Source organism: Ranitomeya variabilis, chromosome 1 (assembly GCF_051348905.1).
Source record: "Ranitomeya variabilis isolate aRanVar5 chromosome 1, aRanVar5.hap1, whole genome shotgun sequence".
In the NCBI taxonomy this organism is placed as follows: Eukaryota; Metazoa; Chordata; class Amphibia; order Anura; family Dendrobatidae; genus Ranitomeya; species Ranitomeya variabilis.
Window position 1 is genome coordinate 359,355,876 of NC_135232.1, and position 27,804 is coordinate 359,383,679.

The 27,804-nt window shown below is 43.8% G+C and overlaps 1 protein-coding gene across 1 annotated transcript; it reads right to left on the minus strand.

Annotated features, from left to right (window-relative positions):
• Window positions 1-897: 897 nt before the first annotated feature.
• NFIL3 (nuclear factor, interleukin 3 regulated) lies at window positions 898-27,649 on the minus strand. Its single transcript, XM_077299924.1, has 2 exons — window positions 27,331-27,649; window positions 898-3,049 (listed from the first exon to the last, which is right to left on the minus strand). Exon 2 carries the CDS (start codon window positions 2,844-2,846, stop codon window positions 1,479-1,481), a length of 1,368 nt encoding a protein of 455 aa, XP_077156039.1. The 5' UTR covers window positions 2,847-3,049; window positions 27,331-27,649; the 3' UTR covers window positions 898-1,478.
• Window positions 27,650-27,804: the final 155 nt, after the last annotated feature.

Below are 27,804 nucleotides of genomic sequence, written 5' to 3' on the forward strand. Positions count from 1 at the left end.
ATCTAAAGACAGGAACAGTGATGCCAGAAGTGATTAGGCACAGGGCTCACGTATCATAAAAACCTCACGAGTCCTGGGAACGCAAGTACAGACACTGCTGGAACGACAACCCCTTTAAGTCATCTTTATTAGCATTTTAGTAAACTGTCCATAAGTGTCGAGCATCCCATGCATAAGTTAGAAAATATATTTTATAATCCTTCTGCGCAATATTCTAATCACCGTGGATTAGACGACTGGGTGATGCTGGTCTGTGCCTGGCGCCTCCTCTTTTCCCGCAATCGCCAACCCTCCTGCCTTGAGTGATATGGCTGATGTCATCCACGGTCTACTCGACTTTCACAGAAGCTGTGCAGGCAATACAGGCTGTGTGGATGTCGTGGAAAACGTCGGCCACATCAGTCAAGATAGAATGATGATTGCAGGGATACAGGAGGCACCAAGCACAGACAATACCCTTTCAACCAGACCAATTAGCATATGACGTGGGAGGATTATAGAAGGTATTTTCTTAGATATGCCGGGAAGCTGGGTGCTTATAAACAGGTTGCAGGAGTGCTGTTCAAGATGACTTAAAGGTGGTGGATTAAGTTTATATAGGTAAAAGTAGGTGAGATTTCTTACACATAAAACACCATGTCTCAGTTCCCTGTTTTCAGCTCAAAGGAAGAAAATGAACTGATAGCCTACTGCCCACATTCTCTGAAGTTATGACAATCTCCCAAAAATATAAAAGACGGACCAGTACCATTACCAAACTACCATTTCAATTTCTTTGGGAGGGGGGATAGAGTAGATAAACAGGGAATGGAGACATGTGGCGTGCATGCTTGCAATGATATTCCGCAATGAAGGAAGCCTTCTTTTATTCTAATTTCAAATACAAATAATACCAAGTTGTATTCCCTTCACTTTATTGAGGAGCCCTATTAGGGCAAATGTATAAAAAGATAAAATAAACATACAATAACACCTTTTACAATCCGGTGCTCAGCTGGCAAAGTTTAACTCCTATTGTTTCACCATTGCAATTATCAATTTTAGGCCACATACACATATTACCGATGACTACATAAATACATTTTACACATTTTCCATTTCTTACACTAGTACATGGTAAAAAAACACATTACTTTCTAATTGCCATTTGATTTAGACCAACGTTCCTTCTTTGTCACCCAAACTTTATTATATCTGGTAACTTGCACAGTTTAGAACAGACCATCAAAAATAATATTTAAAGTATTTACAACCTTGCAATATCTACGTAACTGTACACAAGGCATAGTGATCATAATAACACAATCTAGTCTTCAGAATATTGTGCACAAAAAAGACAATATTTAGTAGACATCATTACATGAACAAAACAGTGAAATGACGTCACAAGTCCAGTGAAATTCAGCATCTTACAAAACACCAATTTACTGCTAACGACACCCTTTACATTAAGAATCTGAATTCATTTCAGTAGTAATTTAGCTGGAATCTGAAGTGCAGATTTCTTGAGCTACTATAAGTCTTTTAAGTGTGGCCACTTCAGCAGATAAATCTGCGATACCTCGCTTTAAATACAAGTTTTCTGGCTCAGAAGTATTGTAGACATTGTCTGACATTCCGGCAGATTTGCAAATGTTTGGGATTTTATCAAGTTCCTTGTGATGCCACTGTCCTGATTTTATAGGCCAGTCTGGAATATTAGTCACTTGCACTGACAAGGGGGACAAAGAAGAATGTACCAGGGGTTCGCTGCTATGTTTTTCCAGGGGAAAGTGCCGTTTGGAGGACATGTCAATTGGCAGTGGCAGTTTTTGTGTGGCATCAAATTCGTTCTCCAGTGTTTCTGGTTTTACCTGCATTGCTTTTGATTTAATTCGCAGTTTATGAGGCAGTGCAGATGAGTTCACCTCTGGGACTTTTATGACCGTTGTATGACTATTTTTCAGTTCAACAGGAGAATGGATGGGGCCTTTAGGAACCTGCTGTTCATCCTCCCCATCAGAAGTCTTTCCCACCACTCCCTCATCAGCCTCCGATGTTCTTGGAGAGTTGCTGGAGGAACTGTTAATTTGCAGAAGCGGCGGAGAATGCGAGTACCCAGAAAATGTGCTTCCAATATAGTTCCGAAAAATAGATGCTGCATAGGAGTGATTTTCTTCCCTAGGCTCCCGAGTAAAGTTCTCAATTTCCATGGGTTCCTGCTTTATCCTTTGATAATTCATGTCAGGGGTTTGGCAGATATTTTGGGTAGGGTTTGATTGGATGTGTTCTCCAGATGATACCTCAGATACATCAGAAATTGAACTTTGAGGGGAGTGCTTGATTACGGAGATACAGCTACTACTCATTAAAGGATGTTCATGTTCTCCAGGGAAAGACATGACATTTGCTTTGGCTGTTGCATATTCCTGGAAATACATAGCGGTGGCAGTAGTAACCTTTTGTACTTCTTGAGCATAAGAAGCAGAACTTATCAATCCAAATTTAAGTTTTAAAGACAGCAGCTCTGTTTTCAGATTTGCATTTTCCTCTCCTAACGCAATCAGTTTATTTTCTAGAACCATATCATTTAGTCTCCGTTTTTCCCGTGATCGCTTTGCAGCCTCATTGTTTTTCCTTCTTTTTTCCCAGTACATGGCATCTTTCTTTTCATCAGGAATAAATTCCCTTTTCCTGCGGCAGGAGGAGGACTTGTTTTTTGAACTTCCCCCTCCTTCATTATACAACATGTCATTACTGGAATCCATTGATTCTGACAAGTCCGGCATATTAGAATTAAGCATGAGGACGTTCTCCATACTATTCCTTGCATCAACACATTCCTGCTCTTTTTTAACAGTAGGCATGTTTCTTAGTTGTATCCGCGCCAACTGGCATTAGAAAAGGTCCACAGTTGCTGAAGAGAACTCTGTGACACTGTTCCTTAAATCATGTGAACATTAATATCTTAATTATAGGATATTCCATCTGCTAGAAATATTTCTTCCCAGGAGTCGAAGCATTGAGTCTGTCACCATCTTTGCAGTGTGTCCAGAATATAACTTGTCACCTGTAAAAAATGAGAACACGGATTTTAAAACATGGAGATGGAAGAAAATTAAATTGAAATCATCATGTTGGTACTTAGAAATAATAGTCTATGACTTATGAAAAAAAAAGTCCCTCTTCTATGGAAGAAATTCAGGTTTCACTTAAGTTACAGAAGTGTTGTCTTGCGATTGCGACCACAATTACAAACACTTCCGCAATTTGGTAGGCTAAATTATACAGGGCATGTTTTGTGGTTCATATGATCAGGTGCACCAAATATCGTCAAATAAGCAGAGATTTGCTTGGCTTAGGCTACGTTCACATTTGCGGTCAGCGCCGCAGCGGCGCCGCATGCGTCATGCGCCCCTATATTTAACATGGGGGCGCATGGACATGCGTTGTGCTGCGTTTTGCGCCGCATGGCCGCAAGCGTTGGACGCAAGAAACGCTTCAAGTTGCATTTTTTTTGCGTCCAACTTTTGGCCAAAAAGGACGCATGCGGCGCAAAACGCAGCGTTTTAGCGTGCGTTTTGCCGCATTTTTGTTTGCGTTGTGCGCTGCGGCGCACAACGCAAATGTGAACGTAGCCTTACATCAGTTATGGCGAGCTTGAAACATTGCATGTCTTCTGTCTGAGTATGTAAAGAGCAGAAGGAACAAAGAACTCATGGAATGATTAATTGGTACTTGATATTCAAAGAGAAGTGGAAAAAGTGAACTTGAATAGTAAAGAAAAAGCCCCTAAAAACTCAAATACATACCAAAAAACACTAAACATAAACATCATATGTTATGTTCACATTTACTGGCTTGGAACTATATTTAGGAAAGCGAGTCTTGGGAGTAACACTAATTCAACATACGGTAACGCTTTGATACAGCAATTGCAAAAAGGTTTCTGCTTTAAATAATCCTAAAACGTTAATATATTCAAAAACTACAATAAAATATAGAATCACGGGTGACTACTCTAAGTTACATACTGTGTTTTGAGATTCTGTTTATATACAGTATATGGCTTTAACTTTGGTTATGTTCACACCATCACGAATGTAGGTGACATGTAACTGGGTGCCACACAAGTGCATTTGTTGCCCATTAACTTCATTTGTCAAAATAATCTATACCACATGGTATTGTAGAGTGTACTTGACTCCCTTGATATAGTATAATGTACTCCTGATGACTTAGGGATACATTTGGCATATACATCTAGAATGTGTTATGTGGATTCTATACAAAGCCACTACTGCAAAGGATAAAATAAAATAGCCAGTACAACAAAGGATAAAATAAAATAGCCAGTACTGCAAAGGATAAAATAAAATAGCCAGTACAGCAAAGGATAAAATAAAATAGCCAGAACAGCAAAGGATAAAATAAAATAGCCAGTACAGCAAAGGATAAAATAAAATAGCCAGTACTGCAAAGGATAAAATAAAATAGCCAGTACAGCAAAGGATAAAATAAAATAGCCAGTACAGCAAAGGATAAAATAAAATAGCCAGTACTGCAAAGGATAAAATAAAATAGCCAGTACTGCAAAGGATAAAATAAAATAACCAATACCGATGGAAATACGTAAAAAAGTCAGGGTAACTTACTATTAGCTTTACTACATATATGCTAGGAAGAGATTTGGCATTGGTATAATGTAGGATATGAGAAAGAACTTGTAATGTTTGGGTACCTCGGAGCATCATCTACTCTCATGTTCATTGCAATTATGCTAGGCTTTCTAACATTAAGGCTAGAGAGCCGCTGCTGCTTAAGCCTTCTGGAAAGGAAATGGCATAAAAGGCCCATTTTTGCATAGACTATAATCATTATAGACAGCAGCCGATTGGGATTCACATCCATACCTAATTTTATCACTGCTAATTAAGAAGCACCAAACGGCAACCACGTGATTTCCGTGTACAAGCAAATCATACAAGAAGTGATTAGCCAGTATGTGAAATGGATGACTTGCTGACTGTGACTATACTTGGCAGAAAAATAAGGCTCCTGTTTGTGACTTACTCACCATGGTTTGTCAGATTTTCAGTGAATCAAAAATAGTAAAAGAACAACTGTTCACATAAATATATCCAGCCAGCTAATGTTCAGCGAGAATGCTGCCAAGGTACACAAAGACGGCCAACAAGGTTAGCTTTTCACTCATTTACAAGGGCTCATTAATCTAATTTTCTCTCTCTATCCTTGGAATAAAATGACTTGAAGACGGGCATAAAAATCAATAATAGAATAGTTATGTACAAATAAACAAATGGATTTTATGAAAGGGTTTGTAAAGACTAAGATGGCAAGAACACAACATGTGGGGGTGTAGACTCAACCACTGCCAAATCGCAATACTCTCAAAGAATAGATAGCTGACACAGTGAAAGGCCTTAATACAGTGTACATTTAGGCATCTTCTGCCTCAGCCTAAAGGTGGTCACCCACATTAGACAAAAGTATATTGATGTTTTAACACCATTCAATGAACGACCATTACACAGACACGGTTGTGCACACATTAGTTTATATTGGCCAATGTCAGTGGCTTCAGGCAAAGGGACAATCTTTCCGGGAACGTTATTTTAAACTCGAAAGATTGCTGGTGACTGAAAGATCTCTTATTCGACAAATGTCTTTCATCTATCAGATGAAATATGGAAACATTTGACTTTAAGACACTGAATGTGTGTCATTGGTTGGTTACGATTCTTTCTAAAATGGGATCCAACAAATGTTCGCTATGATTGAAATAATCCATTTTCATCAACTTTAGGCTGCATGCACACATGGTTGTGACAAGTCCGTGAGCTATCTGTTCTTCTTCTCAGACAGCACACTGACCCATAGAGCTTCATTGATGCATACACATGTTTATTTTAAAAATGGGTGTGTCTCCAGTCCGTGTAACACAGAACATGACCTATTCTCATCAGTTTTGCAGATTAGACTCGGCCCTTAAAGTCTGGGGATCCGTTTAAAACTGATGAAACATGGAAGGCATTCTTTGTAGGTCAGAGCTAGTTTCATCTGTTTTTAATGGATATCTTAAGAGTCAATGGATTAAACAAGCTCAGTCTACCTTCTTTAGTGAAAAAAAGATACAACTAGAATGACACTAGAGTGTATTCCCCAAAGGACCATTACTATACACTGGAGCTCAGCTTATCAATGGTCTCCTGCTGCTTCATCAGTGCATAAAGGCCCCGTCTCACTAAGCGATTTACCAACGATCACGACCAGCGATACGACCTGGCCGTGATCGTTGGTAAGTCGCTGTGTGGTCGCTGGGGAGCTGTCACACACACAGCTCTCTCCAGCGACCAACGATCAGGGGAACGACTTCGGCATCGTTGAAACTGTCTTCAACGATGCCGAAGTCCCCCTGCAGCACCCGGGTAACCAGGGTAAACATCGGGTTACTAAGCGCAGGGCCGCGCTTAGTAACCCGATGTTTACCCTGGTTACCAAAAAAAACAAACAGTACATACTCGCCTTTCGGTGTCCAGGTCCCTTGCCGTCTGCTTCCTGCTCTGACTGAGCCGCCGTACAGCGAGAGCAGAGCGCAGCGGTGACGTCACTGCTGTGCTCTCACTTCTCACTGTACGGCCGGATCTCAGTCAGAGCAGGAAGCAGACGCCAAGGGACCTGACGGACATCAGATGGTGAGTATGTACTGTTTTTTTTTTTTTTACATTTACGCTGGTAACCAGGGTAAACATCGGGTTACTAAGCGCGGCCCTGCGCTTAGTAACCCGATGTTTACCCTGGTTACCAGTGAAGACATCGCTGGATCGGTGTCACACACACCGATTCAGCGATGTCAGCGGGGCCTCAACGACCAAAAAAAGGTCCAGGCCATTCCGACACGACCAGCGATCTCGCAGCAGGGGCCTGATCGCTGGTACGTGTCACACATAGCGAGATCGCTATGGAGGTCGCTGTTGCGTCACAAAACTTGTGACTCAGCAGCGATCTCGCTAGCGATCTCGCTATGTGAGACGGGGCCTTTAGAACACATGAAAGAGACAGAGCAAACAATTTACTTAGCAAAAAATACCTGCCTGGGTGTCATTATCTTTGCTATAAAAATCCAAAAGGACCGTTCATACAGTGTCATACAAAGTAAAAAGGTTACTGTGCAAGGTCTTTCAGTTACATTTTAGGGTGCCTAATATTGAAGCAACACCTGAATCGTCAGAGTTCTACCGGACCACATTCACATCACTAACTTAAGGTTAGTACCAGAATCGCAAGAGGTTTGAGTATCATTTACTTATTTTACTCACTTTTATAGTGCCATTAATACCACAGCTATCCCCATTGGGTCTCACAATCTAGATTCCCTATCAGTATGTTTTGGAGTGTGGGATGAACCTGGAGGACACCCACCCAAACATGTGGAGAACATACAAACTCCTTGCAGATGTTGTCCTTGGTGGGATGTGAACCCAGGACTCCAGCACTGCAAAACAGTGCTTACCACTGAGCCACCCTGCTGCCCATATTATAGACAATGTCAAACTCCAGCATTACAAGTGTGATGGGAACCTTATTCCATAGAAAGATATCCTTGACATTACAGCAGTTTGATTTTTCAAATAATTCGGATGAATGAATGAAATTGGCCCTGATCGGAGCATTGAAAAGTCTTCTCCGGTATACACAGGGAATGATCTGATCATTTATACATATACCATTGATGATTAATGCACTCTATTGTCTTGATTAGTGTATAATTATTCTTTTATGACATTCTTAGATGATCTTGTCGGAACATTTTGCTGCAAATAGCCATTGACTGCACATCAGCTTCTAATTCTGAAAGCTATTCACACCATGCCCACTGAGTAATAAGACTAGTATGTGGCACGCTGCCCCATTCGTACTTTGAGCCGAGGTTTACAACCAGACAACTGGCAGACTGTGTCATGTGGATGTACAGTCATGGAAGCGATTATGACACAATTCGATGGCATTAGACACATGCAGGCGTCTCTTCTGCGCCGCATTAAGGTACAACTGTTCACATCACTGAACTTTGGGGCTTTTTTTATGCTTTGCGGTGACATTTCGCACTATTGTGCTTCTCAGCTTGGAAATAATTACATACTGAATATGTCACCATCTCTAGAGAGGTCAGTGAGGAGGCATTGTCAATGACTAATAGACATTTGGTAATAGATATTGGCACTTAAAATAAAAGTTTCCGGAAAAAGCAACGACAACTATCAAGACTTATGTGGTTATTAAAATGCATTCTAACCATCAACCACTATAAGAAACAGCTGAAATGGGGGAATTGTATCATATAGTATACAAGCATATCACTAATTATGGGCTCCCATGTAAATCACTGCCGATCATTGGGTGCAGCGATTCCCATCGTAATGTGAGTCAGCGCCACTTGTTCTTTTGTTTAGCTTGCGGTAATGACAGTAAGAGCAGCTCAAACACTCTGCTGGCACTTCTTCATCACAAAGGCTCGGAATTAGTAGGCACATAAAGTAATAAAAACACACAGCGGAACTAGAGCTGCCGGCAATGCCACAGTTGTGAAATCCTCCTTTGGACCAAGCTCAGAAGGAAGGATCCTAATTTCAAGGACAGGATAGGCGATGTTTATGGGGGCTAAAACCCACAAAACCACAAAGGCGGCAATCGTCGCTCATCTCAGAGAGTGTAACAAAGGACACATAGGACTGCATTGGGTGAAGGAAGGAACGGGCTAGTAGTACAAAGGAAGGATCGCGGTTCCTTCTGTTCTGCTTTTGATGCCGATTCTTTCCTAGGATTCACTGGGCAACGAAAGAACTTTTACTTTACAAAAATTTTTAGCAATGTGTGCCATTATTTTAAGCTGCTGTCCCATTGGGGACAGTAGTGATGTCTGTAAAGTGCTGTGTAAATGAATGGTGATATATAAGCAAGTAAAATAATAATGAATAAATATAACAATCCTGTAATGATATCTTTATAGCATTATATTCTTGTACCAAAGGATGTATTCACATTCATGGGCACCAGGGTGGGTCAGTGGTTAGCACTGCAGCCTTGCAGCACTGGGGTCCTGGGTTCAAATTCCAAGGACAACATCTGCAAGGAGTTTGTATGTTCTCCCAGTGTTTGTGTGGGTTTCCTCCGGGTTCTCTGTTTTTTTCCCACACTCTAAAGACTTACTTGTAGGGAGTTTACATTTTGAGCCCCAATGGGGACAGTGATGATGTCTGTAAAGAGCTATGGAATTAGTGGTGCTATATAAGTGAGCAAAATAATAAAGAATAAATATAATATAATCATCTAATGCAATCTTTCTAGCATTATATTCCTCTAAGGCTAGATTTACATTCATATGGTGCTACCTGAATCCCATTGTTTTTGCGAATATTTAGATGGAAACCCCAACGCCATGCTCAGTGTGGAGCACAGTATTTATGTGAATCAAGCCTTAGGTCGTTACTCCAAATCAGACCAAACACATCAGATTAATGTCGCCCAAACTTGCCAATTTTAACAGGATTGGATGACTATCTAAAATGTTTAGGGGCTTAAGGCAAGTAGGATCGAATTGAAGAAATTCAACATTCCCCATCTTTGTCTCGCTAGGTAATCCATCGGCAGAAGTGCCTGCCATTGGTTTACTCCCCTCTCCCTGTTGAGACTCAGACATGTGTATGCGAGGTATTGATAGGAATAAACTGTATGGCCAGACTGACACGTTATATGAGGCATATCCTCACGCCATGCTGTGATAATGGGTGCGCTAATAATGTAATGTAGATGGAACTGATGGCATGTGAACAGTCATTTCTGCTCAGTAAACTTTCATGTACAGCAAGTTACAGAAAAACCTCAAACCTCTCAGATGGTTTTATGATATGTAACTGGTGCATGGTATCTGCTTTTATCTTTAATCTATAGGATATACAGTTACAGAGAGAAAAGTCGACTTTCTCATTACTGTATCTGCACATAACACACTAGTCTGACATTATCTGTTCCATAATAGTCCATGTAACCAGCATGTAATTCCACTAAATCCAGCTATTCTGCTGCGTGTCGGGAGTTGCACTGTTACCTGCAGGATTAGTACATTTACCTAACCTGTTACAGAATGAACTTTGCTGCATATTACATGTTGGGAGTTGTAAATTTAATTATTCATTATTTAACTATCTAATTAGGTCATAAAAGTTAATAGGAATAGAAAATAATGGCTAGTTATTGTAAAGGTACAAATAGAAGGCTTGTTTACCAGCTCAGATGGTCTTCCTGTAGTTGTAAGGTCCATTCCCTAAACTCTTCTAAAATCACATTTTATTTATTTTATTTATATAGTATGCATTTCTTATATTGCACGCATCCCATGCCGCAGCGTTTTTCAGACATTATCACTGCTGTCCCCAATGGGGCTCACAATCTAGATTCCCTATCATTCTGAAGGATGTCTTCATTTATAGTCATTAGCTCATCACAATGCTCGGGCTAAATCAGGCCACGTCTGTAACGGAGCACCAGAAAAAGGCTATGCCTCTTATACAGTGACAGTGTTTACCCATTTTTACAGTGAAGAACCAAAGGAAGCCACAAACTAAATATAGTTATTTCATGCAAAGGTGTGATCTATATGGAACGGCTCCAAATTGAGGTTCCAAACACAGACTCTGCTTCCTGTGTGCTCTGATAAATGCCACACTATCGAAGCCATAATGTTTCATCTGGATGTTTGAACAGTGATACAAAATGTTCATCACATACAGTTGTGCTCAAAGTTTACATACCCCGGCAGAATTTTTGCTTTCTTGGCCTTTTTTTCAGAGAATATGAATGATAACACCAAAACTTTTTCTCCACTCATGGTTAGTGGTTGGGTGAAGCCATTTATTGTCAAACTACTGTGTTTTCTCTTTTTAAATCATAATGACCCAAAATAACCCAAAATATCCAAATGAATCTGATCTAAAGTTTACATACCCCATTTCTTAATAAAGTGTATTGCCCTCTCTAACATCAATGACAGCTTGAAGTCTTTTGTGGTAGTTGTGGATGAGGTTCTTTATTTTCTCAGATTGTAAAGCTGCCCACTCTTTTTGGCAAAAAGCCTCCAGTTCCTGTAAATTCCTGGGCTGTCTAGTATGAACTGCGCTGTTGAGATCTCCCCAGATTAGCTCAATGATACTGAGGTCAGGAGACTGAGATGGCCACTCCAGAACCTTCACTGTGTTCTGCTGTAGCCAATGACAGGTCGACTTGGCATTGTGTTTTGGATCGTTGTCATGCTGGAAAGTCCAAGTAAGTCCCATGCGTAGCTTCCAGACTGATGAGTGCAAATTAGCTCACACATCCCCAAAACATCAGCGGTTCACCTCCGTGCTTTACAGTAGGAATGGTGTTCCTTTCATCATAGGCCTTGTTGACCTCTCTCCAAATGTAACGTTCATGGTTGTGGCCAAAAAGTTCAATTTTAGTCTCATCACTCCAAATTACCTTGTTCCAGAAGTTTTGAGGCTTGTCTCTATGCTGTTTTGCATATTGTAGGCGAGATACTTTGTGGCATTTGCGCAGTAATGGCCTTCTTCTGGCGACTCGACCATGCAGCCCATTTTTCTTCAAGTGCCTCCTTATTGTGAATCTTGAAAGAGCCACACCGCTAGTTTTCAGAGAGTCTTGTATTCTTCTGATGTTATTTGGAGGGTTTTCTTTGCATCCCGAACAATTTTCCTGGCAGTTGTGGGCGACATTTTTGTTGGTCTGCCTGACCGTGGTTCTGTTTTACAGAGCCCCTGATTTTCCATTTGTTAATCACAGTTTGAACGCTGCTGACTGGCATTATCAATTCCTTGGATGTCTTTTTGTATCCCTTTCCGGTTTTATACAGTTCAACCACCTTTTCCTGTAGATTCGTTGACAATTCTTTTGCTTTCCCCATGACTCACAATCCAGAAACGTCAGTGGCAGGATGAAATATGCAACAGTCTGTCTGGATCCCAGTAACTCACTCAGCTTTTATGCACACACACTGATTACAAGCAAACAGGTCACAGGTGAGGATGTTACCTTTAGTAGCCATTCAAACCCATTTGTGTCAATTTCTGTGCATGTCATCAGGCCAAAATCACCAGGGTGTGTGAACTTTTGATCAGGGTCATCTGGATGTTTTGGGTTGTCATTATGATTTAAAAAGAGAAAACACAGTAGTTTTAAAATAAATGGCTTCACCCAACCAGTAACCATGAGTGGAGAAAAAGTTTTGGTGTTATCATTGATATACTCTTCGAAAAAAAGGCCAAGAAAGCAAAAATTCTGCCGCGGTATGTAAACTTTTGAGCACAAGTGTATAATATATTACCTGGCCCCATGAACATCACAGCCATGTATTTATTGATCATGGCGGCATTGAGTGGTTACCGCCTTAGTAGCTTGGGGGAGATCCCCTTTAAATGGTCTCTGCTGTTTCAACCTATTTTGCAAAAATTAATAGTGAATATAAGAAACATTGTAATACATCTGATCAGAGAAATTGGTTTCATTCTTCACGTATGAGCTCATTATTCCTTGACCTAATCATAAAAGTAAGATCGACTGCCAGAACAGTGAGATGTCAGGTTACAGAGAAAATTAAAGGATATGGAGAGGGGAATAAATGATTAACACTCAGCACAGCCAGAGCAAGGAACAGACCATGATGCAGCTTCAGTGCTGGATTCACAGACACACAGCTCAGAACTGCAGTATAATGTCATACATGCTGCTAATGTTTCTGTGCTATAAAGGAGAGCAGGAATCCATCTCTCTTTCTGCTGTAGATAGGAGACATAGTAGTTAGCTCTACCCACTACACTGTGTGAAGAATTATTAGGCAAGTTGTATTTTAGAGGATTATTTTTATTATTGATCAACAACTATGTTCTCAATCAACCCAAAAGACTCATAAATATCAAAGCTTAATATTTTTGGAAGTTGGAGTGGGTTTTTTTTTTATTTGGCTATCTTAGGAGGATATCTCTTTGTGCAGGTAACTATTACTGTGCAGAATTATTAGGCAACTTAATAAAAACCAAATATATTCCCATCTCACTTGTTTAGTTTCACCAGGTAAACCAATGTAACTACACACAATTTATAGATAATCATTTCTAACATGCAAAAACAAAACCCCAAAAAACGAGTGACCAATATAGCCACCTTTCTTAATGATGACACTCAGCAGCCTTCCATCCATAGATTCTGTCAGTTGCTTGATCTATTTACGACCAACATTGCGTGCAACAGCCACCACAGCCTCCCAGACACTCTTCCGAGAGGTGGTCTGTTTTCCCTCCCTGTAGATCTCACATTTTATGAGGGCCACAGGTTCTCTATGGGGTTCAGATCAGGTGAACAAGGGGGCCATGTCATTATTTTTTCTTCTTTGAGACCTTTACTGGCCAGCCACACTGTGGAGTAGTTGGAGGCATGTGATGGAGCATTGTCCTGCATGAAAATCGTGTTTTTCTTGAACGATACCGACTTCTTCCTGTACCACTGCTTGAAGAAGTTGTCTTCCAGAAACTGGCAGTAGGCCTGGGAGTTGAGCTTCACTCCTTCCCCAACCCGAAAAGGTCCCACGAGTTCATCTTTGATGATAACAGCCCATACCAATACCCCACCTCTACCTTGCTGGCGTCTGAGTCGGAGTGGAGCTCTCTGCCCTTTACTGATCCAGCCTCTGGCCCATCCATCTGGCCCATCAAGAGTCACTCTCATTTCATCAGTCCATAAAACCTTTGAAAAGTCAGTCTTAAGATATTTCTTGGCCCAATCTTGACGTTTTATCTTATGTTTCTTGTTCAAAGGTGGTCGTTTTTCAGCCTTCCTTACCTTGGCCATGTCCCTGAGTATCGCACACCTTGAGCTTTTTGTTACTCCAGTAAAGTTGCAGCTCTGAAATATGGCAAAACTGGTGGCAAATGGCATCTTGGCAGCTTCACGCTTGATTTTCCTCAATTCATGGGCAGTTATTTTGAGCCTTTTTTGCCCAACACGCTTCTTGCGACATAGTTGGCTATTTGCCACGAAATGCTTGATTGTTCGGTGATCATGCTTCAAAAGTTTGGCAATTTCAAGATTGCTGCATCCCTCTGCAAGACATCTCACAATTTTGGACTTTTCAGAGCCCGACAAATCTCTCTTCTGACCCATTTTGCCAAAGGAAAGAAAGTTGCCTAATAATTAAGCACACCTTATATAGGGTTTTGATGTCATTAGACAACACCCCTCCTCATTACAGAGATGCACATCACCTAATTTACTTAATTTGTAGTTGGCTCTCAAGCCTGAACAGCTTGGAGTAGGACAACATGTATAAAAAGTATCATGTGATCAAAATACAACTTGCCTAATAATTCTGCACGCAGTGTAATTCAGAGAACTAAAAATTAAGGCTGGGTTCACACTGCGTTATGGGCGTCCGATAGACGGACTACGTTACACCGCAGCATAAACGCGGTGTAACGTAGTCCGTTAAGGCCGCCATTAATTTCTATGTCAGACGCATCGCTAGCGCACGCCCACAATGGGCGTGCGCTAGGGATGTGCAGTCATTGAGTGACGGACCCTGAGACGCGGGCTGCAGCGTTTCCGGGTCCGTCACTGCTAGCGCAGATGGAGCTAGCAGATGCTCTATCTGCGCTAGCGTGCTGCTATACCGGCACTTGCGTTTACAGCAGCCCGTTACCGTATGTGTTGAACGGGCTGCTGTAAACGCAATGTGAACCCAGCCTAAGACATACAGTCTGCAGAAGAGAAAATTATTTGAAAAAAAAATGCAGGCTACAAGTCATACAATGGCCAGAAATGCTTTTTTTCCTCCCTCACATACACATAAAACAGCTTACCGTATTTTAAAAAGTTACTTGAAAGGACATGTACATTTAACCCCTTCCCGACATGTGACGGAATAGTACGTCACATGTCGGGACCCCCGCTTTGATGTGCGCTCCGGCGGTGAGCGCACATCAAAGTCGCGACATGTCAGCTGTTTTTTACAGCTGACATGTGCGCGCAATAGCGGCGGGTGAAATCGCGATCACCCGCCGCTATTAACTAGTTAAATGCCGCTGTCAAACTCAGACAGCGGCATTTAACTACCGCATCCGGCCGTGCGGCCGGATATGAGCGCATCGCCGACCCCCGTCACATGATCGGAGGTCGGCGATGCTTGTACATTGTAAACATAGAGGTCCTGGAGACCTCTATGGTTACTGATCGCCGGTGGCTGTGAGCGCCCCCCTGTGGTCGGCGCTCACAGCACACCTGCATTTTAGCTACATAACAGCGATCTGATGATCGCTGTTATGTAGCAGAGCCGATCGGGCTGTGCCTGCTTCTAGCCTCCCATGGAGGCTATAGAAGCATGGTAAAAGTCAAAAAAAAAAGTAAAAAAAAATGTGAAAAAAATAAAAAAAATATAAAAGTTTAAATCACCCCCCTTTCGCCCCAATCAAAATAAATCAATAAAAAAAAACCCAACCTACACATATTTGGTATTGCCGCGTTCAGAATCGCCCGATCTATCAATAAAAAAAAGCATTAACCTGATCGCTAAACGGCGTAATGAAAAAAAAATCGAAACGCCAGATTTACGTTTTTTTGGTCGCCACGACATTGCATTAAAATGCAATAACGGGCGATCAAAAGAACGTATCTGCACCAAAATGCTATCATTAAAAATGCCAGCTCGGCACGCAAAAAATAAGCCCTCACCCGACCCCAGATCACGAAAAATGGAGACGCTACGGGTATCGGAAAATGGCGCAATTTTATTTATTTATTTTTTTGCAAAGTTTGGAATTTTTTTTCACCACTTAGGTAAAAAAGAACCTAGTCATGTTAGGTGTCTATGAACTCGTACTGACCTGGAGAATCATAATGGCAGGTCAGTTTTAGCATTTAGTGAACCTAGCAAAATAGGCAAGCAAAAAACAAGTGTGGGATTGCACTTTTTTTGCAATTTCACTGCACTTGGAATTTTTTTCCCGTTTTCTAGTACACGACATGGTAAAACCAATGATGTCGTTCAAAAGTACAACTCGTCCCGCAAAAAATAAGCCCTCACATGGCCAAATTGACAGAAAAATAAAAAAGTTATGGCTCTGGGAAGGAGGGGAGCGAAAAACGAAAACGGAAAAACGGAAAAAGCTCCGGGGGTGAAGGGGTTAAAGGTCAAGCTCCTCCACACCACATAACAGCCCTTTAACGGAAAAGGTCCTTCCCTGAACTCTTCCACATTAGTTGGACATGCACAGTTCTCTAGGATTGTCATGTGCAGTGTTAGGCTTGGGGTACATGACAACTTTAGCTGCAACACAGATCACTTGGCCAAAAATTGCTATGTGAATGGGGTCGTACTGTGACGTCTAGGGTACCGCGCCAGGCAATCCACACAAAAATCAGACCCAACTAGATTCTGACGAGCTTCTGATTCACCCTTATTGTGTTGTGACGTAGCAGTGACACACAGCAATCCATGGCCAAAGTCATCTATGTTCTCTTCCCTGAAAAAACACCCAGCACAACTCCAAGCATCTCCCGACAGAGACAGGATACCCGACGGCTTTCAAGGCATGTGAGGACTTGTACTTTCATAGCAGCTGGAGCACCAAATGTTGCTGAACCCTGGATGAATGTGTATGGAGGTGTCCTACCTTCCTCAGAGAGCAAATGTCAGGAAAAAGAAGTCAGGCACTGTAAATATCAAATCATGTTTTATACCTGATATTTTACTGCTGGGAACTAAACGTTTCCCACCGATGGACAACTGTAGTATTTTTTGTGGCTGAAGTACTGAAAAAACAAACCAGCCCATATAAAAGAGGGGATCAGTCTCATAAGAGAGCCCCTCACTCACCTGTTTTATTGGACAGGTCTGAAGGTGCTGTCCCTCTCATCAGGACAGGTAATGACATTTACACTGCTAGTAATAGGTCCCTATCCGGCAATGTCTGACACAATTAACCCTAGAGATATTGGTTGCGAGAACAATAAGATATCTCTATTGTTTTTACGTCTCAGAACATTTTAGTCACTGAAAATTAAATGCTCCTATGTACACAGACACCACAAATGTGTACAACTCACGTAACGCGTGGCAGTTCCCTAGCTTTGGCAACGCGAGGAGCACAAAAATGACTTCATCGCAGAATTCCCTCACAACTGCTGAATCCAAACCAGTTCTGCAAGTGGAGTAGGAAATCCCGCTTTCGCTGTACTTTTCACTTTCATCTGCTACTACAAGCTAACATTTACAGAGCTTTACTTGCCCAGCTACAACGTAACCTGTAATAACTTGTACGATGAGGAGAACCATGTTTCTCAGACACAGCCCCCTATAATGTCCATACAGGCAATGTGTACAGACAAGCTACTGATATTTTACCTGATATCTGCACTTTCAGGAAAGTTGAATCATCTCCATACACATCAAATGGCCAGCTGGTCCTGCTGAAATCTGTGGTCCGACCTACATTAATCTAATGTGCATGATTAGCTAATATGACTGGCTAGTGTGCCACCATGTGCGATATGATTATACCCTGCTGTAAGTAAAAAGCAATACTGCATATAACTAATGCAGGGTGCTTAGTAAACACTTGCTTTTGATTAGAAAAAAGCGTAAAAGCCATCCCACCAGCACCAAGGTGTACTAAGGTAAATGCTATGTCTGTCACCTGAAGAGCACCATCCCCACAGTGAAATATGGTGGTGGCAGCATCATATTGTGGGGATATTTTTTGGAAGCAGAGACAGGGAAAATGTTCTCTGTCAAGAGGAAGATGGATGGTGCGAAATACAGGGATATTCTTGAGCAAAACCTATTTCAGTCTGTCAGTGATCTGAGACTGGGACAGAGGTTCCAACAAAACAATGCCCAAAGCATACTGCTAAAGCAACACTCGAGCGGTTTAAGGGGAAATATGTAAATGTTTTGGAGTGGCCTAGTCAAGCCCAGATCTTAATCCAATTATGAATCTGTGGTCAGACTTGAAGATTGCTGTTCACCAGAGGAAACCATTTAACTTTAAGGAGCTGGAGAAGTTTTGCCTTGAGGAATGGTCAAAAATCCCAGTGGCAAGAGGTGGAAAACTTATAGAGACTTGCAGCTGTAATTGCTGCAAAAGGAGGCTCTATAAAGTACTGACTTTAGGGGGTGAATAATTATGCTCACTGAAGTTGTCCGTTATTTGTCATATTTGTTGTTTGCTACACAACAAAAAGAAAAACAAATATTCACAGTTGTAGGCATGTTTGTTACATGAACTGATGCAAACCCTAAAAAAAAAGTTAAATTCCAGGTTGTGGGGTAGCAAAGCACGAAAAATGCAAAAGGGAGAATACTTTTGCAAGCCACTGTGGAATAGTAGCACCACTCTAGTGCTGAAATAAAAACAATGCGGGAGTGGTTTAAGTTTCAATGATTTCTGCCCATAAATGCTACATACAAGTCGATCGGGACCTGATTACAGCCCATTCACATGGGCCGATATAAATTGTTAGGGGAAAGCACAATCGTTCAGTCCTCATACAGCAAGCACATTGTCAATAGTACATTCCCTGTTTACCGTTGGGTGATGTGCTGCCTACAATGATGATTGATATGCCTACACAAACGATCCTTCCAGCTGATGACAGGTGTTCTGCTCTCTCACCAGCTGAACATGGCAGTTTTTATGGAACAATGGTCAGGAATTATCTTAAGACTAGATGGTAGCCCGATTCTAACGCATTGGGTATTCTAGATTATGTATGTAGTTTATTTATGAAGATTTTAGAATAATACATTGAATACACAGGATTCGGCCGGCCGCGATCAATTAGCGAAGCGTGGTTCAAATCCCGCGCCAATTCGCAGCCGGACTGCGCCTGTCGCTGATTGTTCGCGGCCGGCCATGTAGTATATAACAGCCCACGTAGTAAATAGCACAGCCACGGAGTATATAGCACAGCCCACGGAGCGTATAACAGCCCACGTAGCGTATAACACAGCCCACGTAGCGTATAGCACAGCCCACGTAGGGTATAGCACAGCCCACGTAGTGTATAGCACAGCCCACGTAGTGTATAGCACAGCCCACGTAGTGTATAGCACAGCCCACGCAGTACATTGCACAGCCCACGCAGTACATTGCACAGCCCACGCAGTACATTGCACAGCCCACGCAGTACATTGCACAGCCCACGCAGTACACTGCACAGCCCACGCAGTACACTGCACAGCCCACGCAGTACACTGCACAGCCCACACAGTACACTGCACAGCCCACGCAGTACACTGCACAGCCCACGCAGTACACTGCACAGCCCACGCAGTACACTGCACAGCCCACGCAGTACATTGCACAGCCCACGCAGTATATTGCACAGCTCACGTAGTATATTGCACAGCCCACGCAGTATATAGCAATGTGGGCATCATATCCCTGTTAAAAAAAGAATTAAAATAAAAAATAGTTATATACTCACCTTCCGTTGGCCCCGGATCCAGGTGAAGCGGTTACCGACGCTCCTCGCGCGCTCCGGTCCCAAGAGTGCATTGCGGTCTCGCGAGATGATGACGTAGCGGTCTCACGAGACCACTACGTCATCATCTCGCGAGACCGCAATGCATGGAGCGGTCACCGAAGCGTCGCGAGGAGCAGGAAAGGCCGGTTCTGGATCCGAGGGGCCGACGGACGTGAGTATATAACGATTTTTAATTTTTTTTAATTATTTTTAACATTAGATCTTTTAACTATTGATGCCGCATAGGCAGCATCAATAGTAAAAAGTTGGTCACACAGAGTTAATAGCAGCGGTAACGGAGTGCGTTACCTGCGGCATAACCCTGTGTGAGCGCTGACTGGAGGGGATTATGGAGCGGGCACTGACTGCGGGGAGTAAGGAGCGGCAATTTATGAATAACCGTGACGGAAGTTGCCGACAGAAGGACAGAAAGACGGAAGTACCCCTTAGACAATTATATATATAAATGCTTGATCACCAGTTATTCGCCCCTGTAAATTGTTTAGTTTCTTCCATAGATTATAAACTGTTTACCTGTGTAAGTCAGTGCAATAGTAATGCTCAGTATCTTTACTCTTGCTCTGAAAGTTTTATGAAGTTGTTTTCCTCTCTAACAGTGGGGGAGGATGAGAGTTCCCATCTCTCCCTGGTCAGTGGGTTGCAATGTTAATGAACGACTACACACAAACATTGGGAATACGTGACTGGCAAAGCATCCCTCCCTTCTCCAGAGCTGCCTTGCCCGCTCTGTGCAAACAAACAGTGTTATCCTGTCTCCAAGATCATATTTCACAACTGATTAGCACTGGGTGATCATGAGCAGTGAGCATCAGACTGGAATGGAAAATGGGAGATAGCGCCCCAGCCAGCTAGCTCACCATGGCTAGCTCATCACGGATAGCTCAGAATGGCCATCTCACCATGGCTAGCTCACCACAGATAGCTCACCACGGATAACCACATATAGCTCACTAGATAACCACGGCTAGCTCAGCACGGATAGCTCAGAATGGCCATTTCACCATGGATAGCTCACCACAGACAACCACGGCTAGCTCAGCAGCACGGATAGCTCACCATGGATAACCACAGATAGCTCACCACAGATAGCTTACCACAGATAGCTACGGATAGCTCACCACTTATAGCTCAGAATGGCCATCTCACCATGGCTAGCTCACCACGGATAACCACATATAGCTCACCACAGATAACCACGGCTAGCTCAGCACGGCTAGCTCAGCACGGCTAGCTCAGAATGGCCATTTCACCATGGCTAGCTCACCACAGACAACCACGGCTAGCTTAGCAGCACGGATAGCTCACCATGGATAACCACAGATAGCTCACCACAGATAGCTTACCACAGATAACTATGGATAGCTCACCACTTATAGCTCAGAATGGCCATCTCACTACGGCTAGCTCAGCACGGATAGCTCACCACTAGTTATAGGGCCAGAGAATCTACCAGGCCACATTGTTTAGAATGCAAAAATTCTCATTGAAGGTTCAGGTTACAAGAGTCATGTCAAATATGCGGCCTCTCCCTCCCACGCTGACATATTCTGTCTCGCACTTTAATTTAAGGACACGGGATGCATTTTCACATTCTTTCTAGGGAAAGTCCATTCGTATTTGTGGAATCATGTGTATATTCCATATGTGAACCTAGAGTTGGAGGCTGACGAGTACAAGACCTACCTAATTTATTTCAGTGACTCCACCCCATGGAGGACAATGGCCTCCAGACTATTAACTTTTCAGGTGTAATAAAACAACTCGCAGCATGGCATGTACTTAACAACCATAGGTTTATTTCATTTCTGTTGATTTCAATGAGGTCGTCCAACCTTCTAATTTGTATGGGATATCCGAAGTTGTCAGTCAAAACTAAGTATTCACATCCTATCTACTGATGAGCGAATATACTCGTTACTCGAGATTTCCCGAGCACGCTCAGGGGTCCTCCGAGTATTTTTTAGTGCTTGGAGATTTAGTTTTCCTCACCTCAGCTGAATGATTTACATCTGTTAGCCAGCTTGATTACATGTGGGGATTCCCTAGCAGCCAGGCAACCCCCACATGTACTTATGCTGGCTAACAGATGTAAATCATTCAGCTGAGGCGATGAAAACTAAATCTCCGAGTACTAAAAAATACTCGGAGGTCACCCGAACGTGCTCGGGAAATCTCCAGTAACGAGTATATTCGCTCATCACTAATCCTATCCCATGAGGTTGGAAACAGGAAGAATTGTTCCTAACATAGCAGAATAAACATTACATTACACATGCATATACATACACATATATATTACACAGATATACACACACATTACACATACATACAGTATACATACACAAATTCATATACCTACATATTACACACACATACTGTATATATACACAGAGATGCAAACACATACTGTGTGTGTATATATATATATATATATATATATATATATATATATATATATATATATATATATATATATATATATACGCACACATATTATAATGGTGGTAGGATCCGAGGAAGTGTACGTAAGCAACAGGTGTAGTAATAGGAGAGTGGCATGACGTTAGTGCCAACCTTTCCCTGCATTGTTTCCCATGAGGGCTGGTTGCCAGGCCATCTTGTGGCAGAGAGCCGTGTTATGTAATGGATTACACAACCTGCCATGGCTGAGGAGACTCCAGTGAGTCGGTCTAAACCTTTATGCCATAAGCAGTGGTGAGAAGTAAAACAATAGTTGTTGTCTGGTCATGGAAGGCCAGTAAATGGCTAGTGATGGCGGCTGAGTAACTATAGAAGCTTATAGAGTCCACCTGTACTGGTCCAGACAAGCTTACTATAGTAGATGTAATAGACGTCTCTACAGCGAGACTGCTGGGATGTTACACCTAATATACAGATGTGTGCCAAGCAGAACAAAGACACCAAGTGCTAGAATGGAATGACTGCTAATGCAGAAGCCGTGCTGGGAGCTGTAGTCCGCAGGCAGAGCGCTGCAACATATCTCCCTCACAGACACAGAGCAGCGGACACACGGCGGGCGGACATAAATGTCTCGGGCGTACACACGGCGGGGCACACATGTCGGGCGGGCACACACGTCGGGCGGACACACGGCGGGGCACACACGTCGGGCGGACACACGGCGGGGCACACATGTCGGGCGGGCACACACGTCGGGCGGACACACGGCGGGGTCGGCCGTACGCTTCCCTGCAGGAGAACAAAGGAATGCGGAGCCCGGCCGCGCCGCTCCTCCCCGCCGCCTCCCATTCACGTGCTCAGCCCTCAATCACAACAAGCGGCCGCCACATCCACAGCGCGGCTCTCATTGTGGTGTACTGCGCGTCCCCCGAGCGCTGCCATTGTCCGGGCTAATGTTCCACGCACGGCAGTCACATCACGGCCATTCACACCACAGCAGACACTGACGGGTGGGAGAACGCTAACATCCCCGGGAACATGAGCTCCCAGAAAGGGGCAGAGAGCACATGACAGACATGAATCACGGGACTATGGGATGGAGACTGTGTGTGTGTGATCGGTATATGGGCACGGGACTATGGGGTGGAGAATATGGGTGATGGGTATATGGGCACGGGACTATGGGGTGGAGAATATGGGTGATGGGTATATGGGCACGGGACTATGGGGTGGAGGATGTGTGATGGGTATATGAGCACGGGACTATGGGGTGGAGAATATGAGTGATGGGTATATGGGCACGGGACTATGGGACGGAGGATGGGTATATGGGCACAGGACTATGGGGTGGAGAATATGGGTGATGGGTATATGAGCACAGGACTATGGGGTGGAGAATATGGGTGATGGGTATATGAGCACGGGACTATGGGGTGGAGAATATGGGTGATGGGTATATGAGCACGGGACTATGGGGTGGAGAATATGAGTGATGGGTATATGGGCACGGGACTATGGGACGGAGGATGGGTATATGGGCACGGGACTATGGGACGGAGGATGGGTATATGGGCACGGGACTATGGGGTGGAGAATATGGGTGATGGGTGTATGGGCACGGGACTATGGGGTGGAGAATATGGGTGATGGGTGTATGGGCACGGGACTATGGGACGGAGGATGTTTGATGGGTATATGGGCACGGGACTATGGGGTGGAGAATATGGGTGATGGGTATATGAGCACAGGACTATGGGGTGGAGAATATGTGTGATGGGTATATGGGCATGGGACGGAGGATGTGTGATGGGTATATGGGCATGGGACGGAGGATGTGTATGATGGGTATATGGGCACGGGACTATGGGACGGAGGATGTGTATGATGGGTATATGGGCACGGGACTATGGGACGGAGGATGTGTATGATGGGTATATGGGCACGGGACTATGGGACAGAGGATGTGTATGATGGGTATATGGGCACGGGACTATGGGACGGAGGATGTGTATGATGGGTATATGGGCACGGGACTATGGGACAGAGGATGTCTATGATGGGTATATGGGCACGGGACTATGGGATGGAGGATGTGTATGATGGGTATATGGGCACAGGACCATAGGATGGAGGATGTGTATGATTGGTATATGGGCACAGGACTATGGGGTGGAGAATATGTGTGATGAGTATATGGGCACGGGACTATGGGACGGAGAATGATAGAGATATAGGCACATGCATTATAGATAATGGATAGACTATGTATAATGTATAGGGATGTAGACATCATGTATGATGTGTAGAGCGCTACTGAGGACTTGTCCATGTGATGGAGATTATGTATGATGTACAGAGATAAATACAGACTGAGGACTAGTCCATGGGATGGAGGATATGTATAATGTACATAGATAAATATAGCCTGAGGACTAGTCCATGGGATGTAGGATATGTATAATGTACAGATATAAATATAGACTGAGGACTAGTCCATGAAGTAGATATGTATAATGTTCAGAGATAAATATAGACAGACGACTAGTCCATGGGATTGATATGTATGAAGTACAGAGATAAATACAGACTGAGGACTAGTCCATGGGATGGAGGATATGTATAATGTTCAGAGATATAGACACAATCTATAGACAATGGATTATGTAAATTGAATAGAGAGCTAGAAAGAGAAGACTAGTCCAAAGGATGCAGAGATTATCTGTATCACAGATTATGGCTAGATTATACTATGTAGAGATGACAGATTATATATATGATAAATATATCAATTCTATTGAAATGAATACACAAATTTGTAGTTATATGGAGAGACATAGATTACATGTGACAGATAATTAGTTATACAGTGTCCTTCCCTACACAGTATTGATATCACCATAATAATCTGTATAAAGACTGAGCATTATATAACACTAGCCTGGGCTATTACATTATCTACTGAGCATTACATGCCATCATTGCCTACAGCTATCACACTGCATGCCATAGAGCGACTCACTGTGCTGTGTATACACTGAGCGTTGTATAACTAGCTAGTATCTTGTACTGCACCTAGACTGGGCAGTGAATGCTATCATTGACTAGTGCTATAGTATTGTGGATACACGAAGCGTCATATGATATAATATTGTACACTGAGCAGTATAATATGTAGCACTTTTCTATTATACTGTATACAGACTGAGCAGTACATAATAGTTCCAGCTATTTTATCCCACTGTATACAGACTGGGCAGTATATGACAGGGGCATTATGCTGCAGTGTATACAGACTGGGCAGTATATGACGGGCATTATACCGCAGTGTACACAGACTGGGCAGTATATGACAGGGGCATTATGCTGCAGTGTATACAGACTGGGCAGTATATGACAGGAGCATTATGCTGCAGTGTATACAGACTGGGCAGTATATGACAGGGGCATTATACCGCAGTGTACACAGACTGGGCAGTATATGACAGGGGCATTACGCTGCAGCGTACACAGACTGGGCAGTATATGACAGGGGCATTATGCTGCAGTGTATACAGACTGGGCAGTATATGACAGGGGCATTACGCTGCAATGTATACAGACTGGGCAGTATATGACAGGGGCATTATGCTGCAGTGTATACAGACTGGGCAGTATATGACAGGGGCATTACGCTGCAGTGTATACAGACCGGGCAGTATATGACAGGGGCATTATGCTGCAGTGTATACAGACTGGGCAGTATATGACAGGGGCATTATGCTGCAGTGTATACAGACTGGGCAGTATATGACAGGGGCATTACGCTGCAGTGTATACAGACTGGGCAGTATATGACAGGGGCATTATGCTGCAGTGTATACAGACTGGGCAGTATATGACAGGGGCATTACGCTGCAGTGTATACAGACTGGGCAGTATATGACGGGCATTACGCTGCAGTGTATACAGACTGGGCAGCATATGACAGGGGCATTATACCGCAGTGTATACAGACTGGGCAGTATATGACAGGGGCATTATACCGCAGTGTATACAGACTGGGCAGTATATGACAGGGGCATTATGCTGCAGTGTATACAGACTGGGCAGTATATGACAGGGGCATTATACCGCAGTGTACACAGACTGGGCAGTATATGACAGGGGCATTATGCTGCAGTGTATACAGACTGGGCAGTATATGACAGGGGCATTATACCGCAGTGTACACAGACTGGGCAGTATATGACAGGGGCATTATACCGCAGTGTACACAGACTGGGCAGTATATGACAGGGGCATTATGCTGCAATGTATATAGACTGGGCAGTATATGACAGGGGCATTATGCTGCAGCGTACACAGACTGGGCAGTATATGACAGGGGCATTATGCTGCAATATATACAGACTGGGCAGTATATGACAGGGGCATAACGCTGCAATATATACAGACCGGGCAGTATATGACAGGCATTATCCTGAGGTGTATACAAACTGGGCAGTATATGACAGGGGCATTACGCTGCAGCGTACACAGACCGGGCAGTATATGACAGGGGCATTATACCGCAGTGTATACAGACTGGGCAGTATATGACGGGCATTATACTGCAGTGTATACAGACTGGGCAGTATATGACAGGGGCATTATACCGCAGTGTATACAGACTGGGCAGTATATGACGGGCATTATACTGCAGTGTATACAGACTGGGCAGTATATGACAGGGGCATTATACCGCAGTGTATACAGACTGGGCAGTATATGACGGGCATTATACTGCAGTGTACACAGACTGGGCAGTATGTAATACGGATACACATGATATACTGCACAGTCTCTATATACTATGTACTATGCTATAGCTCTGACGTGGCGCTGTGTATGGACTGTGCAGCCCAGGTGATCAGTGCCTGGTGCCCCTCCATCCCTGGCACACAGCAGCCCCTGCCCTGCACCGCTGGCACAATGGTTATGTAATAGTCCGTACAGCCGCCCTCCTCCCCCGCTCCCAGACAACAAAAGGACACATCATTCCAGAAAGTCATCATCTCAGCACTTCACCACGGGCTGCACGTCCCACTGATCGGTGGCAGCGCTCCAGCACGGACGGCACAGGTCACATACACGTCAGTCTGTGGAGTGCCAGTCTGTGGAGTGCCAGCGCTGAGGGCAGCCTCCATTGTGAGCCGTGGACCAGCCATGGATGCAGAGCACGGGCAGGCTGTACAGCGCCGGAGCCGCGTCACTCACGGTCACGTTCATCCCCACTCAGACAGAATGGTGAGTGTGTACGTGCAGCCCCCAGCACAGCTCCGTGGTGCCCCCCAGTGTTACCTCGGTGGTCCTCAGCGCATCGTGCAGGACATGGCAGTGTCCACCTGGTGCTGCCGGAGCCGCGCTGTGTGACGGGGCGCAGCGCCTCCTCTGCAGAGTCCCGCTCCTGCCGCTGCTCCACGGATCTGTGTTAGTAGGTCAATACTCCTCAGTGTTACTCTGTGTGCACTTCCAGGCTTCCAGTGACTCAAACAGGAGCTCCCTGCAGCCAATCAGCGCCCCGGCGTTCTGGAGTGACAGCCAATAGGAGAGCGCTGCTCGAGACAGGGGCGGAGCGCGGAGAAGGCATTCAGAACTGTGCTTGCGAACACCGTGTTACTGTAGAACGTGGAGCTCTTGTCCTGTGTATTACATAACCAGCGCCGGGGGAGCGGGGGGGAGCGGGAGGGAGGGAGGGGGCATTTACGTAACTACTGCCGGCAGCGGCGGCGGCACAGTGACACGCTCCGTCCAGGTGAATGACGAGGCGCGGCT

Bases quoted from the DNA above. Each gene is read 5' to 3' on its own strand.
- NFIL3 (XM_077299924.1), bottom strand. From the start codon at position 2,846: ATGCCTACTGTTAAAAAAGAGCAGGAATGTGTTGATGCAAGGAATAGT.